The 13,886-nt window shown below is 35.6% G+C and overlaps 1 protein-coding gene across 10 annotated transcripts in view; it reads right to left on the reverse strand.

Moving 5' to 3' along the window:
* The window catches only part of Invs (inversin), a 174,671-nt gene that overhangs the window by 118,094 nt on the left and 42,691 nt on the right, over positions 1-13,886 (reverse strand). The window contains exon 1 of one of the 10 annotated variants that reach the window (XM_021244617.2): positions 2,693-2,894. The exons of the other annotated variants lie outside the window; for them this stretch is intronic. Within the exon in view, the coding sequence (XP_021100276.1) occupies positions 2,693-2,713 (21 nt within the window). The 5' untranslated portion in view covers positions 2,714-2,894. Of the gene's footprint in view, positions 1-2,692; positions 2,895-13,886 lie in introns of those variants that run through there. 10 annotated transcript variants of the gene reach the window in all.

Genomic DNA, 13,886 nt, shown 5'->3' on the forward strand with positions numbered 1-13,886 from the left:
TTATATTTGCAGACTTCGAGATTCCTTATCTTCCTTACCTGCCTTATTTTCTTCCATTGCAAATATCCCCATCTGACATAATATTTTATATGCAACAATTATTTGCTTGTTTTCCACCAATATAAATTCCCTGAAGTCAGGGATTTTTGTTTTGTTCATTGTTATATATCAAACATACAGAATAGTACCTTATGATTAGTAGGTGTTCAATAAACACCTGTTGTGTAAATGAATCCGAAGAGACAGAAGAATCTAAGAGTCCAAGGTCATCACATCTATTTCTTATAATGTACTTTACACTTCACTAAGCTCTTGTGGTGGGTTTAGTTTGGTCATCCTAACAAATACAGGCTCAGCAAAACACTAAAAGGACCATAACTCCCCATTCAGATGAAACCAGAATAAAGAGCCTGTGTGGTACAACAAAAAGCAGCAGCCCTTCTAACAATGATATTAGATGGCCACCCTTCCCTGATGATAACTCTAAAATCTCTACCTCTAGGAAATCTGGAAAACATGAACATATGATAAGCACTGCCCACAGTCTGCCCCTTATTCCTCTTCTCAGGAGCTCCTCTCCTCTGAATAGCTTAAGACCCCACATAAACCAATAGCCCTTTGTCCTTAGAGGACTTAGAGAAATTTTGGTCCAGATACCACCCAGGATCCTGATTTTTGCAATTCAATAAAGTTCCTTTCTATTTGACTGAAATCCCTATCTTGGAGTTTCCATTGGCACTTAGTCAAGACAAGAATTCAGAAGCCAGTGGACTAATAAATATTTTTATTTTCAGACCAGTGCTTTTAGCCACTCTACTTCTCAATGAAGCTTATAAAGAGTGAGGTACAGCATTTGGGAGGTTGAGGCACGATCACTGTGAGTTCAAGGCCAGACTGGGCTACATAGTGAGTTCAAGACCAGCCTAAACTACACAGCAAGACCTTGTCTCAAAAAAAATAAGAGTGAGGTAACACACAAGGTGATGCTCATTTTTGTTATTAGGAAAGCAAAGTGATTTGACTATTCTCTTATTTGGAAGCATTTGAGAGGAAATACCCACTTTTGCTAAAAACTAGGAAGGATATCAAGAAAAGGTAAAGATTAAGTCAACTGAGATACAGAGTGTTTAGTCATCTTCTTCTATCCTAGAGCTGAAGGGCAACAGGAGGAAACTCCAAAGGTGACACATAGTACCTTGTGGCCATAGCTTTCCAAAATTCTTAAATTTACAAAGCTCAGTAAATGTCTAAAAGTTATTGGCTGACAGTGTGGAGTACCTGCCTAACATTATGGGCTAATAGGACCTTGATTTTTGTTATCTTTCTGTAAGTAGTTAGGTCATTCAGAAGAGGCTGTATTCTTACCAAGCCCAGGCAGTGACTTTAATTGATATAAGCAATTATGGAGATTCCATTTTCCTTTCCAAGAGATTGTATTAGGTCTGAGAATCAAAGGGATAGAAGCAGAATCTGCCACAGGACTTCTGAGAAAGCTTTCCTTGCTATTCAAAAGGTGAATAAGATAACAACATCAATTTTCTTGTTTCTAGATATTGTGGTTTATATACAATCCTAAAACTAAGGAAGTCATTTTGAAATGAACTCTAAGGGAAACTAGCCTAAAAGTACAAGCCAATACACTGAGGAGAGTAGAGAAAAAAGATGGAAAAACCCAGATTCTTGTTGATGTCACTGAGTCACTGAGCTAACCAACTCTGGATATTACCTCTTATTATACAAGACTGCTTGATGTGTAAAAAAAGTAGCTATCACCTAAACCACTTCTGTCATTTGTTCAAAAAAGAATCCTAATGACACAGATATCCACAATGGACCCAAATGTCTACAAAGCCACCTAAGCAAACAAAAATATTTCTGAAAAGGAAATCAGAAGGAGGAAGAGGAAGTAATAAAACACATAAATGAGACACAGGAAGTATAAACCAGAAAACAGTAAAGTTATTTGTCTATAAGACACGGGGAAAATGGGATATAAAGTATATTGGAGTGAGTGTCTTGTCTGAAGTTATCTTTTAATAAGTTATCTTTTTACTTCTGAAAAATTAAATCAATGAGGATGAGAAAGGAGGGAAACTGAAAAACAGAAGCAAAACAGAAACAAATGAACACAGCTGTGTTTAAAATTAACACCATGACCACTGATGGGGAAAAAGGATTTTGTTTAAGTAACTTATAAATACATACTTTGACTACATGCCCTCAGTCTTAAGTCAGGGTTGTGGGGAAGAGCTATAAACCAAATAATTACTATTTTTATTAAGTTGGTATTATTATGATGTGAAGAACAAAGCAATTTAGAAAGTATTTCAGATATATCACAGGGCTGAATAAATGAATAAATGTGCTGATGATGTTGGTAGACAGAATTTTCACTGTGGAATAAAAGATATATAAATATGGAAAGGAGGAATCAAAGAAGAGAAACTATGAAGAATGAAAAAAAAATGGGGAAACTGATGTGAACTCATGCTTTCTAAAACATGTCTGTGCCTATATAAGGCAATCACACATAAAAGCAGCAGAAAAGCAAAACGAACACTTGTGGTATCATGTAACATGGTCCAGTATTCTGTGTATTTCCTATAAACTGGAAGGTACAACTAGAGGCTTAATCAGATGATAGTTTTACTTTCTGACAAGAATATGTCATAGGTAGTGCTGCTTACTTCACCTTGATTGTATCAGGAGCCATATAATGTCCAGTCTCTTTGTTTTTTTGTGGTAAGAATCACCAAGGGATGTTGATCTATCCATTACGAAGATTCCCCATCAGTCTTTCTTTTTGATGGCTTTAGCATTTATCGACAGCCATTGTCCAGGTTCATTATTTCATTAGGGGTTGCAAAGTGGTTTATGAAATTTTGAACTTACGATTCTGAATTCTGAAAGATTAAATAGAGACAGGTTGAATTTAAAATAGTTTGACAATTATGGTGCAATGCTTGATATATATTTAATATTAAAAACATTTGCTGAACAAATGAATGGATGACATATTCATCAGAACTGGAATGGCAAACAAGTGGATTCTCAGAGGTTACACAAACTTTTTCTGAGATCTCATTATCATTGATTATACAATTTAGACAAGTAGAGTGAAACAAAAGAACAACCTTTTTAAAATTAGTGAAGTTGATTTTTGTACTAGTGACTATGCTTTCTATAAACAAGATCTATTTTATTATCATAGATGAGGATGAGAATTCTGGTGACTCAGCCAGGGAGATGACAACTATACTGAATGGCAGACTCGGATCCAAGAGAACCTTGAGAGGTTGCATGATGAACTCAATTCAATTTGCAAAGCAATGATTATTAATTACTCTGCATTGGAAACAATAAAAATGACTAAGACATTCTTCCCTATCAAGATGCTCATCATCTGTGGGGAAAGCAAATGTGTAAAGCAATGAGTGACTTTTTGTGTGATAAGTGATATAATAGTGACTGAGTGCACAAAGTACTGGAGCAACAAAGAAGGGAATGGTCAACTCCACTTAAGTGAGTCTGGGAAACTTAAAAATATGAATACAATAATATACTGCATTTGGGTCCAAAACCATAACATGAATACATGATTTAGTTTAAACAGTAGTATTAAGATAAAGCAGATGTAGAGAGTTATTTGAAATATCTTCAACATGAATCAACTGTATTTTTTGTTTCCATTAAGTTTACTGGTACTTTTTAGGTATAAAATATAGTTACACTCATCATTGGGATCTTGTACCTTTACAGGACTATCTTGCTTCTTATATTTTTCCCCTTCTCCTGCCCTCCCTTCACCCCCTCCACTCTTCCCTATATGCAAAGACACTGCTTTCCATTTTTCCTTTTCTCATATTTTTTCTTTTCCCTTCTTTCCTTTTCCCTATCCCTCCCACTTCCCCTGCTCCTTTAGATCTTTTCTTCCTATTACACAATATCAATTATACATTTTTAAAATTACAATATCAAAATGTAGAAGACATTACCACAGATTTTAGAGAATTTAAAAGGATATAAAAAGCATATTACAAAAATCTTTTTTGAAATAAATTTGACAACTTTTAAGAAGTGCCTTGGAAGACAAATTAATGAAGCTGGCTCTAGAGGAAATATAAAATTTGAATAGCACCTATTAAAGAAAGTATATTCCTAGCTTGAAAACCTACCTATATGACAACAACAGGCTCATATACATTTTAACTGATAAATTATATCAAACATTTGAAGCAGAAAAAAGAAGGAACACTTCTCCCCTCATTTTAGGAAATCAACATTGTGCTAATACTAAAACTGGATAAAGATAATAGAAGAAAAAAGTATGAACATAGATTGATATTTGTTTAACAAAACAAACTATTAGAAGTCAGATCTGGCAGTATGTAGAAAGTGGTTTTATTATAGGGATAGCAGTATTGGTTCAGCATTGGAAGATTCACCCCTAAAAGTCATCATTTTAACAGAGGAAAGGAAAAAGCCATATGATCCTATCAGTAGTTGGAGAAAAAGTATTGGACTAAATTTTACAGCTGTTTATGGTATAAGCTATCAGGAGACTAGAAATAGAAGAGAACCTTCTCAACAGATTAAAGACATGTACTCCATACTTCCAGCAAAAATGCCTTATATGAATGGAGAAGATACAATGCTTTCTCCCTAAGGTGGGGAACAAGGGCAGATATGCCTACTCTTCATTTGTCCATTAAACTTTGAAACCTAGGCCCAAACCAAAATAGTCTGGCAATAAAAATAAAGAAATAGCATAGGATTGGCAAGGTAGAAGCAAAATCTTTATATGTAGATGAAATGATCATCTACAGAGAAAATACTAAGAAATCTCTAGGAGCCCCCAGAACTTGTATTTGAATTTAGTAGGATTAGAAAACACAAAGTATATATAAAAATTCAGGTCTATGTATACTTGCTATAAATGAAGAATTGGATATTGAAATTTAGAAGTTATGTAAAAGTACAAAGGACCTAGACAAGTAAAAAGAAAAAAAAAAGCAGTGTTGGAAGACATTTATTACCTAATTTTAAGACTTCTTCTAAAGCTACAGTAATCAAGGCAGTGTTGGTATAAGGAAAGACATATAGATCACTGGAATAAAACAGAGAATCTAGAAATAGAACCACACATATATGGTCCACTGAGTGTTGAAAGATTCTTTAACATTAACATTTTATAGAACATAAACTCAATTCAAGAGCAGAGGAAAAGATAGTGTTTTCAGCAAATGAAACTAGAACACCTGGTATCTGTATGTAAAAAATTAACCTCAACCCTTTATTTCCACACATAACTTGAAAGGATCTATGAACCTAAATATGAAAGACTAAAACTATAATAGAAATTATAAGGGAAAATGTTTATGAATTTAGGGTAGGCAAGAATTTCCTAGGTTATAAAAAACATGATGTATAAAAGAAAAAATTTCATGAACGAGAGTCCATCAAAATTTAGAACTTTAAATGACATCGTTAAGAGAATGAAATGTAGTCCTTAAACAGACCATATTTACAATGCATATAACCTATGACCAGAATATATAAAGAACTCTTACTGCTCATTAATAGACAACCCAATTAAAAAGTAGTCACAAGAGGGCCAGGGATTAATGCTCAGTGGTTCCAGCGCCTGCCTCTCGAGCACAAGATCCTGAGTTCGATCCCCAGTACCAAAAAAAAAAAAGTAGTCAAAAGATGATAAATAGCCAGTACAGCACAAGGAAAGGTGTGCAACACTAGAATCAGAAAAATACTGAGTACAATAACAAGACTGTATTACACACTCATTAGGGAGATGAAGTTAAAAGTTTTAAAAGAATAAATGTCAGCTTAGGTGTGAACCATTTAGAACTTTCTAAATGTGAATGTAAAATGATAAAATCATTTTGGAAAACAATATAGAAATTTCTTGTATTACTGTTAAGAACCAACAGTTCTGTTCTTAAGTTTTTATGTAAGAGGAATGAAAACACATGTTCACAACAGATGTGTACATACAAGTTGACTATCCCGTCTCTGAAATTCTTGGGACCAGAGTGTTTCAGATTTTTGTTTGAAATCCACTTGATCTGCAAAGAGGATAGCTACTTCTGCTTTTTTGGGGGGGTTCCTGTCACATGGAGTATTGTTTTCCACCCTTTAACTTTCAGTCTGTGAGTTTCTTTTTGGCTTAAATGTGTTTCTTGTATGCAGCATATTGTAGTATTCTGCCAGTCTATTTCTTTTGATTGGTGAATTGAGACCATTAACATTGATAGTTATAACTCATACATATTGACTTATCATTGTCATGTCTTTTTCTGTTTGTTGGATTCTCCCCCTTTGCATTTAATTTCTTGTTGCACCTGATGGATTCATTCTGCTGGGCTTCTGGGGTTGTGATACTTGTTGTCTTTTCCTAGGATATTGTCTAAAATTTTTTGGAGTGCTGGTTTTGTATTCATGAAGTTCCTAAGATGCTCTTTGTCATGAAAGTATCTTATTTCTCCAACAATTTTGAAAGGTAATTTTGAAGGGTAAATCAATCTGGGTTGGAAGCTGTTTTCCTTTAGGGCTTGAAATACATCACTCTGAGCTCTTCTTGCCTTGAGGGTTTGCATTAAGAAGTCTACAGTGATTCTGATGGGCTTTCCTTTGCATGTGATTTGTTTCCTTTCTCTAACTGCTTGTAGAATTTTGTTCTTCTCTTGGGTTTCTGGAATCTTAACTATTATATGCCTATGTGTAGATTTTTTTTGACCAAGGCTAGTTGGAGTCCTATATGCCACCTTATTTGTATATCAAGTTCTTTTCCCTTGCTTGGGAAGTTTTCTGCCATGATTTCTGTGAACAGTTTTTTATGTCATCTGCACTTTCTCCTGTTTCTTCTTTGACTCCAATCAGTCTTATGTTATTCTTCTTTGTATCATCTAGCAGCTGCAGGATTGATTTCTCATGGCCCCTTACAATTTTGAAGCAATTTTTCATTTCCTGGTCACTAATTGAAATCTTATCTTCTATATCTGAAATTCTGTCCTCACATTGGCTCATTCTGCTGTGTAGACTTTCAATGGAGTTTTTAATCTCCTGGAAATCTGTTTGTATCTGTTCTATGGATTCCAATTGTTTCCTATGTTGGGATTCCATCATGTTGCTCAGCTCCTCTATTTTTTTATCTGTGTCCTCTCTAGATTGATTAATCATGTCTTGCACTATGGGCACAATCTCTGCTGTTATCTGAGAAATTATTTCTGATTTCACTTTTTCCATATCCTCTTTTGTTGCCAGTTCAGGGAGTCCAGGTGGTTGAGTATCACAGTGTTCCATCTCGTTTCCCTTTGAGGTTGTTTTAGGTGATATGGAAGTCCGGTTTTGAAATTTGTTTATGTGTCTTCTCATTTCAACGGGGGCAGGGGGGGTGCTGCTGGCGCCTGTGCGGCTCACCTCCTCTGTGCTGGGGGTGGTGGTGGTATGGCAGCCCGGAAGCCTCCTCCCATGTACTGGCAGTGGCTCACCTCCTCTGTGCTGGCAGGGTGGTATGGGGGCCTGGAAGCTTCCTCCTGTAAGCTGGGAGTGGCTTACCTCCTCTGTGCTGGCGGGGGTTGTAGGGCCGCCAGGAAGCCTCCTCCTGTGCACTGGGAGCATTTCACCTACTCTGTGCTGGGGGGTGGGTGGTATGGTAGCCCAGAAGCCTCCTCCTATGTGCTGGGAGCAGCTCACCTCCTCTGTGCTGGTGGGGGTCAAATCAACTGTATTTGACTGCCAAAAAGTCAATGGTCATAGTCATATAGTCATGGGCTCATCTGATTGGCGTTGCATTCTGCTGTAGGTAACATATTTTCAAGGGGATTTAGACAAATGCATGCATATCTGACGTCAAGGAGCAGGGTGGGCAGGGGACTTGAAAGCATATTATTTGAACAATGGATGAAGGGCTGGTAACAAAGGTGGAGAAAAAAATTCATCATGAGGGCATATGGCAAATCATTTCACTCCTTTTCCTCAAAATCTATTAGTGACTCCTCATTTCATTCAGAGTGAAAACATTCTTGACAATGGTCTACAAGGTCCTACAGAATCCAGTCACCATTTCTTTCTCTTCCCATATCTCCTACTGTCTGTGTCCCTATGCTCATTCATTATATGGCTAACTGATGGTAGTCTTCTTGCCAGTCTTTAAACATCCCAAGAATGGTTCCCTTTGACCATTCCTTCTGCCTGAAACAAATGCTTTTACCTCAGATGTTCACATGGCTAACTTTCCCACCCCTTTCAAGTCTTGTTTCAGGTATTATCTCAGTGAAGACTATTTTGGTTGCCGCATTTAAAGTTAAAACCTGGGCTAGACATGTAGCTCAGTGGTATGCCTGTTCAGTGTGCAAGGCCCTGGGTTTAATTCCCACCATTTCAATCCACAATCAGTTAAATTATAACTTGCTCTCCTCATCCAAACTCTCCCTGGTGCTCCTGATCCCCCTTACTTTGGCATTGGTTATCTGTTAACACATCTCTAAATGATCATTTAAGCCTTCCAAAAGCTTAACAGCCATCACAGGTACAAAGAGTCCTATCATTGGTCACAGGGAAAATGTTGCACCCAGGAGTGGACAAGATTCATACTTTAAGAATAATAAGCCGCCCTAATTCTCTTGTATTCTTTTTTTGAACAGCAAAGTACACATAGCAGAAAAACAAGAACAGAAAATTACATGAACAATTATGGTCCTATGACATAAGAAGATGATTAGAAAATTAATGTTCATATTTTCTTTGGAATTGATGTTACATGCAAAATTAATTTTTAAAAGGTTAAATGAAAGTAAATGGATCTCAAGTTCCTTTTTATCAGCCATAAACATATTTGCTGGCTCTGTGCCCAGAGTTTAAAAGAAATCAGCATGAGTCTAATGAAAAACAAGCTGTAGGTCTCAGAGAAATTCAATATATACTCTTTCTTTTCCTTTTAGTTTTTTGATTGGTTTCCATGGGAATCTAGGCCTGTGGGGATCTCTGAATCTATTCATGGAAAGCAGATACTTGTATTTTCATGACTTGGTAAAAGTGGGTTAGTGAAGAGATAAAGATGATTAGAAAATGAATCTGGTTGTAGGAAACATGATTATGTTTAAAACAAAATTCTACAAGTAATGTAGATTTTAAAATACAATCTTCATGTCTGCTGTATACTGTTTGAGAAGTACAATAAAATAAAAGAAAACAAACACTGAAATGAAAGGAAGAAACTCTGAAACTGGTTTCTCATAAAGAAATCTTTAGGTACTTCTTTAATGATTTTTTGGAGGTTGGATTTAGCTCAGCGGTTCTCCTGCCTGCCTTGCAAGCACAAGGTCCCGAGTTCAAGCCCCAGTACCAAACTGGACGAGAGTTACTCTTGGCCAGGAGAATCAGAATTCTGAGAAAGTATGTTTCAGGACAATATGAAGTTTTCTTTCAGTGCAGCAGCATCAGGAGCAGTGAGTAGGGAATTAGAAAAACAAGATAATTCATGACTCTACAAATGACAAGCCTCAGAGAACTTGACCAAACTATACTTCAGGTTACTTATACAGAAAATAGAAAACATACAACTATTCTAACTACTGTAAAGCTACAATGAAACTAAACAAAGTTTTTTTTAATATCAGGATAATAGAAAAATTCAAACTAATGATTTCAATCAAGGTATGTTGACATGTTTCTGTGACTCTAAATTTTATCTATGCAAGTACACATGAACTATAATCAAAGTGTTAAAGGATAGATAGGTTTTAACAAAAGAACTCTGGTTTTGATTGGAATACTAATTTGAATATAAGATCTTAAATATCTGAAAACAGTTTCTAAATTGGAAAATGAGAGGACAAGCTTAGAGATAATTTCTAAGTATGTGGAAGAGGACAAATGATGCTGATTGGGGAACCCCAGAAATTGAAATTAATGAATCTCATTCTTCAGGACTTTCTCTCTGCCTAGAAAAAGCTAGGAAAAACCTAGCTAGAATGGAGATCAAATGGGGAAAACTGCCAGCTATGAGTATTGGCACAAACTAAAAAACATTTTGTTTTTCACTACAACAGACATGTCTTACCTATATAACAGGAAGGTTTGAAAAAAAATATTTAATAGATAATAGTCATTACCTCTGGATAAAAGCGTCACATTAATAATTCCACCTCTTCTAAATAACAGAGTCCGATCTCAGATCTAACATATACATGTTTTCATGTATATATTATTCCATATAAGCCATCAACTAAATCACTTTTCTTCCTATGGGTGGGGTGGATACATGGTGATATAGAAAGGCTGAGTGGAAAGTAAGAATTGATAAAAAATGGAGGTCAGATCTCAGCATTCTGGGAGGTTGAGGCAGGAGAATCTCAAGTTTCAGCCCAGCCTGGGCAACTTAGTGACTTAGCAAGAGTCTGTCTTAATAATAATAATGATAATAAGAATGACAATAAGAATAAGCTCAGTGTAAAGGACCAGGGTTCAATCCCCAGTACCACCAGAAACCAACCAAAGAAGGTATTTATAATATCTATTCTGTACTTAAAATAATTTTGTACTTTATCTTTCCATTTTTACATGCTAAACACAAAATCTTATTCTTGTACCATCTTTTCTCTTGTGTTAATATTTTACTTCTGCTTCAGCTGTTTAAATGTTGTTGCACAGTTTAATTACTTTTCTTTGCACTGGAGTAATTTGTTTGCTAATTGTCCCTATGGCATTATATCCCTTGTAAACTTACAGTTACAACTTACAGTAAGCTTACAGTATATCTTTTTCTCTTGGAATGATTTTGCCATTTTCTTGTCTTGGTCAAACATACTTTTTTTTTTTTTTGGTACCGGGGATCGAACTCGGGTCCTTGCGCTTGCGCAGCAGGCGGCGAAACCACTGAGCTAAATCCCCGGCCCTAGACATACTTATTTTTAAACATTCTTCCTGCCATAATAGATAATAACTCCTTTTAACTTTAAAAATTTTGCATAACCATGCACATCATTTAAAAATGAAAATGAAAAGTTATATAATAAACATTTTCTGCTACTTCTGCTCCTATCTGCCTCACTCCTTCTTCTACTTGTCATAGGTAAACACTTTAACTAGTTTCTTAGGTGTCTTTAGAAGCTATTGTATTTTTAACCTTTCTTGATGTTTTATTTATTTATTTATTTATTTATTTATTTATTTTTGCTTGTTTGTTTGTTTTTTGGAGACAGGGTCTTGCTATGTAGTTCAGGCTGGTCTTGAATTCATTATGTAGTCCAGACTGGTCTCAAATTTGCAGCGATTCTTCTACCTCAGCTTCCTGAGTGCTGGGCTTTCAGGCATGTGCCACCATGCCTGGCCTTGATCTTTTTTTTAAAGTATGCTTTTTCTTTGTAATTTATATGTGTTTGTGTATGTGTGTATTTGTGTGTGTGTTTAGAGCTGGGGATTGAACTCAGACCCTCATGCATGCGAGGTAAATGCTCTGTCACTGAGATACATACCCAGCCCTATATAAATTATTTTAAACTCATCTCTATTTCAGTTTAATAGTTAGACAACATTATTATTCTTTTTCCAGTTCCACAGTATTCCTTTGTATAAATGAACCACATTTTAAAAACTAAATTCCCATCGATGGGCATTTAGGTGGTTTCCAACCTTGTTTTTGTAAACATAGTTGTCATATATAACCTACATATATCATTTCTTTTTTTTTTTGGTTGAGACAGGGTCTCACTATCCCATTCAGGCTACCCTTGAACTTCCTATGTAGTCTAGGCTAGCCTTGAACTCACAGTGATCCTCCTGCCTCAGCCTCCCAAGTGCTGGGATTACAGGTGTGCGCCACCATGCCTGGCTTTACATATACCATTTCTTATTTGTGCAGGTTTATCATTAGGATAAATAATCAGGAATGGGATTGCTAGGACAAAAGGTATATGCACTTACAATTTAGACAGCTATTCAATAGCAATATATGAAAGTACTTATTTATTTAACCACAGTCACACACAGTAAAATGACAGGTAGGAAAAAGTGTCTAACATAGTTTTAATATGCATTTCTTTAATAAGTAGTTTGAACATATTTTTATATGCTGGGATTTGAGTTTCTTCTAGTGTAAACTCTGTTACAAATTTTCTCTCAGAATTCTTATCTTTCTTATCAGTTTCAAGATCCAATTTACATTTATTCTTTGCTGTAAGTTAAAGTGCCTCTTCATGATTTGTTTTAGTGTGTGTATGTGTGTGTGTGTGTGTGTGTACTGACTCGAGGGTAGAGTGTAAGATAACCAAGCACCTTCTCTACCACTGACCTACACTCTCAGCTCCCAGGTTGTCTTTTGACTTTTTGTTTGTGGTTCAAGAAATTGATTTTATGGGGAAAAAAAAGCTAAGAGCACAGAGATTGTGTTTTGCTTAAAAGTTATGCAACCTGTGGCAGAGATTGGACTATATCAGAGATAAGTGATTAGGAAGAAGAAAGAGAAAAAAAGTGAAGGATAACTCACTCAGTATATATATATATATATTTTTTGGTACCGAGGACCAAACTCAAGACTTTGCGCTTGCAAGGCAGGAGTGGTGCAAGTGAGCTAAATTCCCAGCCCCATTCAATACATTATTTAACAAATCTATTAAGTCAGTATGTATTTTAGCACCAGCCATATGCCTTGCAGGCTCTAAACCTAGGTGACTAAGAGAATATAATACCATAAATTGATATGGGACAATCAGATGGGGCAATTGAAAACAGGTACTCAAATAAGTTACATGCACATGCATATTAATGTAGCACTATTTACAATAGCCTAAAGGTGGAAACAGCCCAAATGTCTATGGATAAATGGATAAACAAATAATGACGTATACATATAATGGAAAATATTATTCATTTATAAAAAGGAATGAAGCATTGATACATGTGACAACCTAGATGATCATTATGCTAAGTGAAAGATACCAGACATAAAAGGTCATGTATTATATGATTCCACTTATATAAAATATCTATAATAGACAAATTCATAGAGACAGAATGCACATTGGTGGTTGCCAAGGGTTGGGGAGAGCAGGCAGTAGGGAAAAACTGTTTAGTGGATAAGAGATTTTACTTCAGTGATGGAAACGCTTTGGAACCAGATAGAGGTGGTAGTAACACAGCATTACGAATGTTCACTTTCAAATGGTTAAGTCTATATTATGTAAATTTCACCTCAATAAATTATTTTTAAAAATCAGATATAGGGGCTGGTCACAAACAAAAAAGAAATGGTCTCTTGCAGATATGCTGAAATTGAGATTTTGAAAAGATATCCAGTTAGAGATTTCTAGAAAATACCTGGAAATACAAGTCTGGAATTAGGGAGAAAGATTAGGGCTGGAAACAAAAATATGAGAGAAAATAGATGAAAATAGTAGAAGCAGGTAAGACTTTAGGAGGGTGAAATATGTATAGAGATTTTTATCTTGGACCAGAACTTCTGAGAGTTTAAGAAGAGGAGCCAATAAGGGAAACAAATGGGCTATCAGAGAAGCAGGAGAAAAATAAGTTACTGCAATATTATCGAAACCAAGAGAAAATTCTATAAATATTAAGTGGTTGACATGTGAATGATAAGAAAAATAAGGAAGTACATATAAGAATTGAGAAAAGTGTAACCCCAGGTAAGTTAGGTCACATTGTGCTTCATCAAAATAAAAGCTCCAAGTAAGTGGGTCATGTTGATTTGCATAATGTGTAGACAAAAAAAAAATCAATGAAAAAGAACTTGAAAACAAAACCTGAAGTCAGTAAAATTTCAGGATTAGAGCCTCTGTGTCCAAAGTATCTAACTAGACTCAGATACTACATGTGTCTCTTTTGATTTAAAAAAGATTTGATTGGGCAAA

Source organism: Heterocephalus glaber, unplaced genomic scaffold, assembly GCF_053883595.1.
Source record: "Heterocephalus glaber isolate CG9 unplaced genomic scaffold, H.glaber_assembly_v1.0 deba00001481, whole genome shotgun sequence".
In the NCBI taxonomy this organism is placed as follows: Eukaryota; Metazoa; Chordata; class Mammalia; order Rodentia; family Bathyergidae; genus Heterocephalus; species Heterocephalus glaber.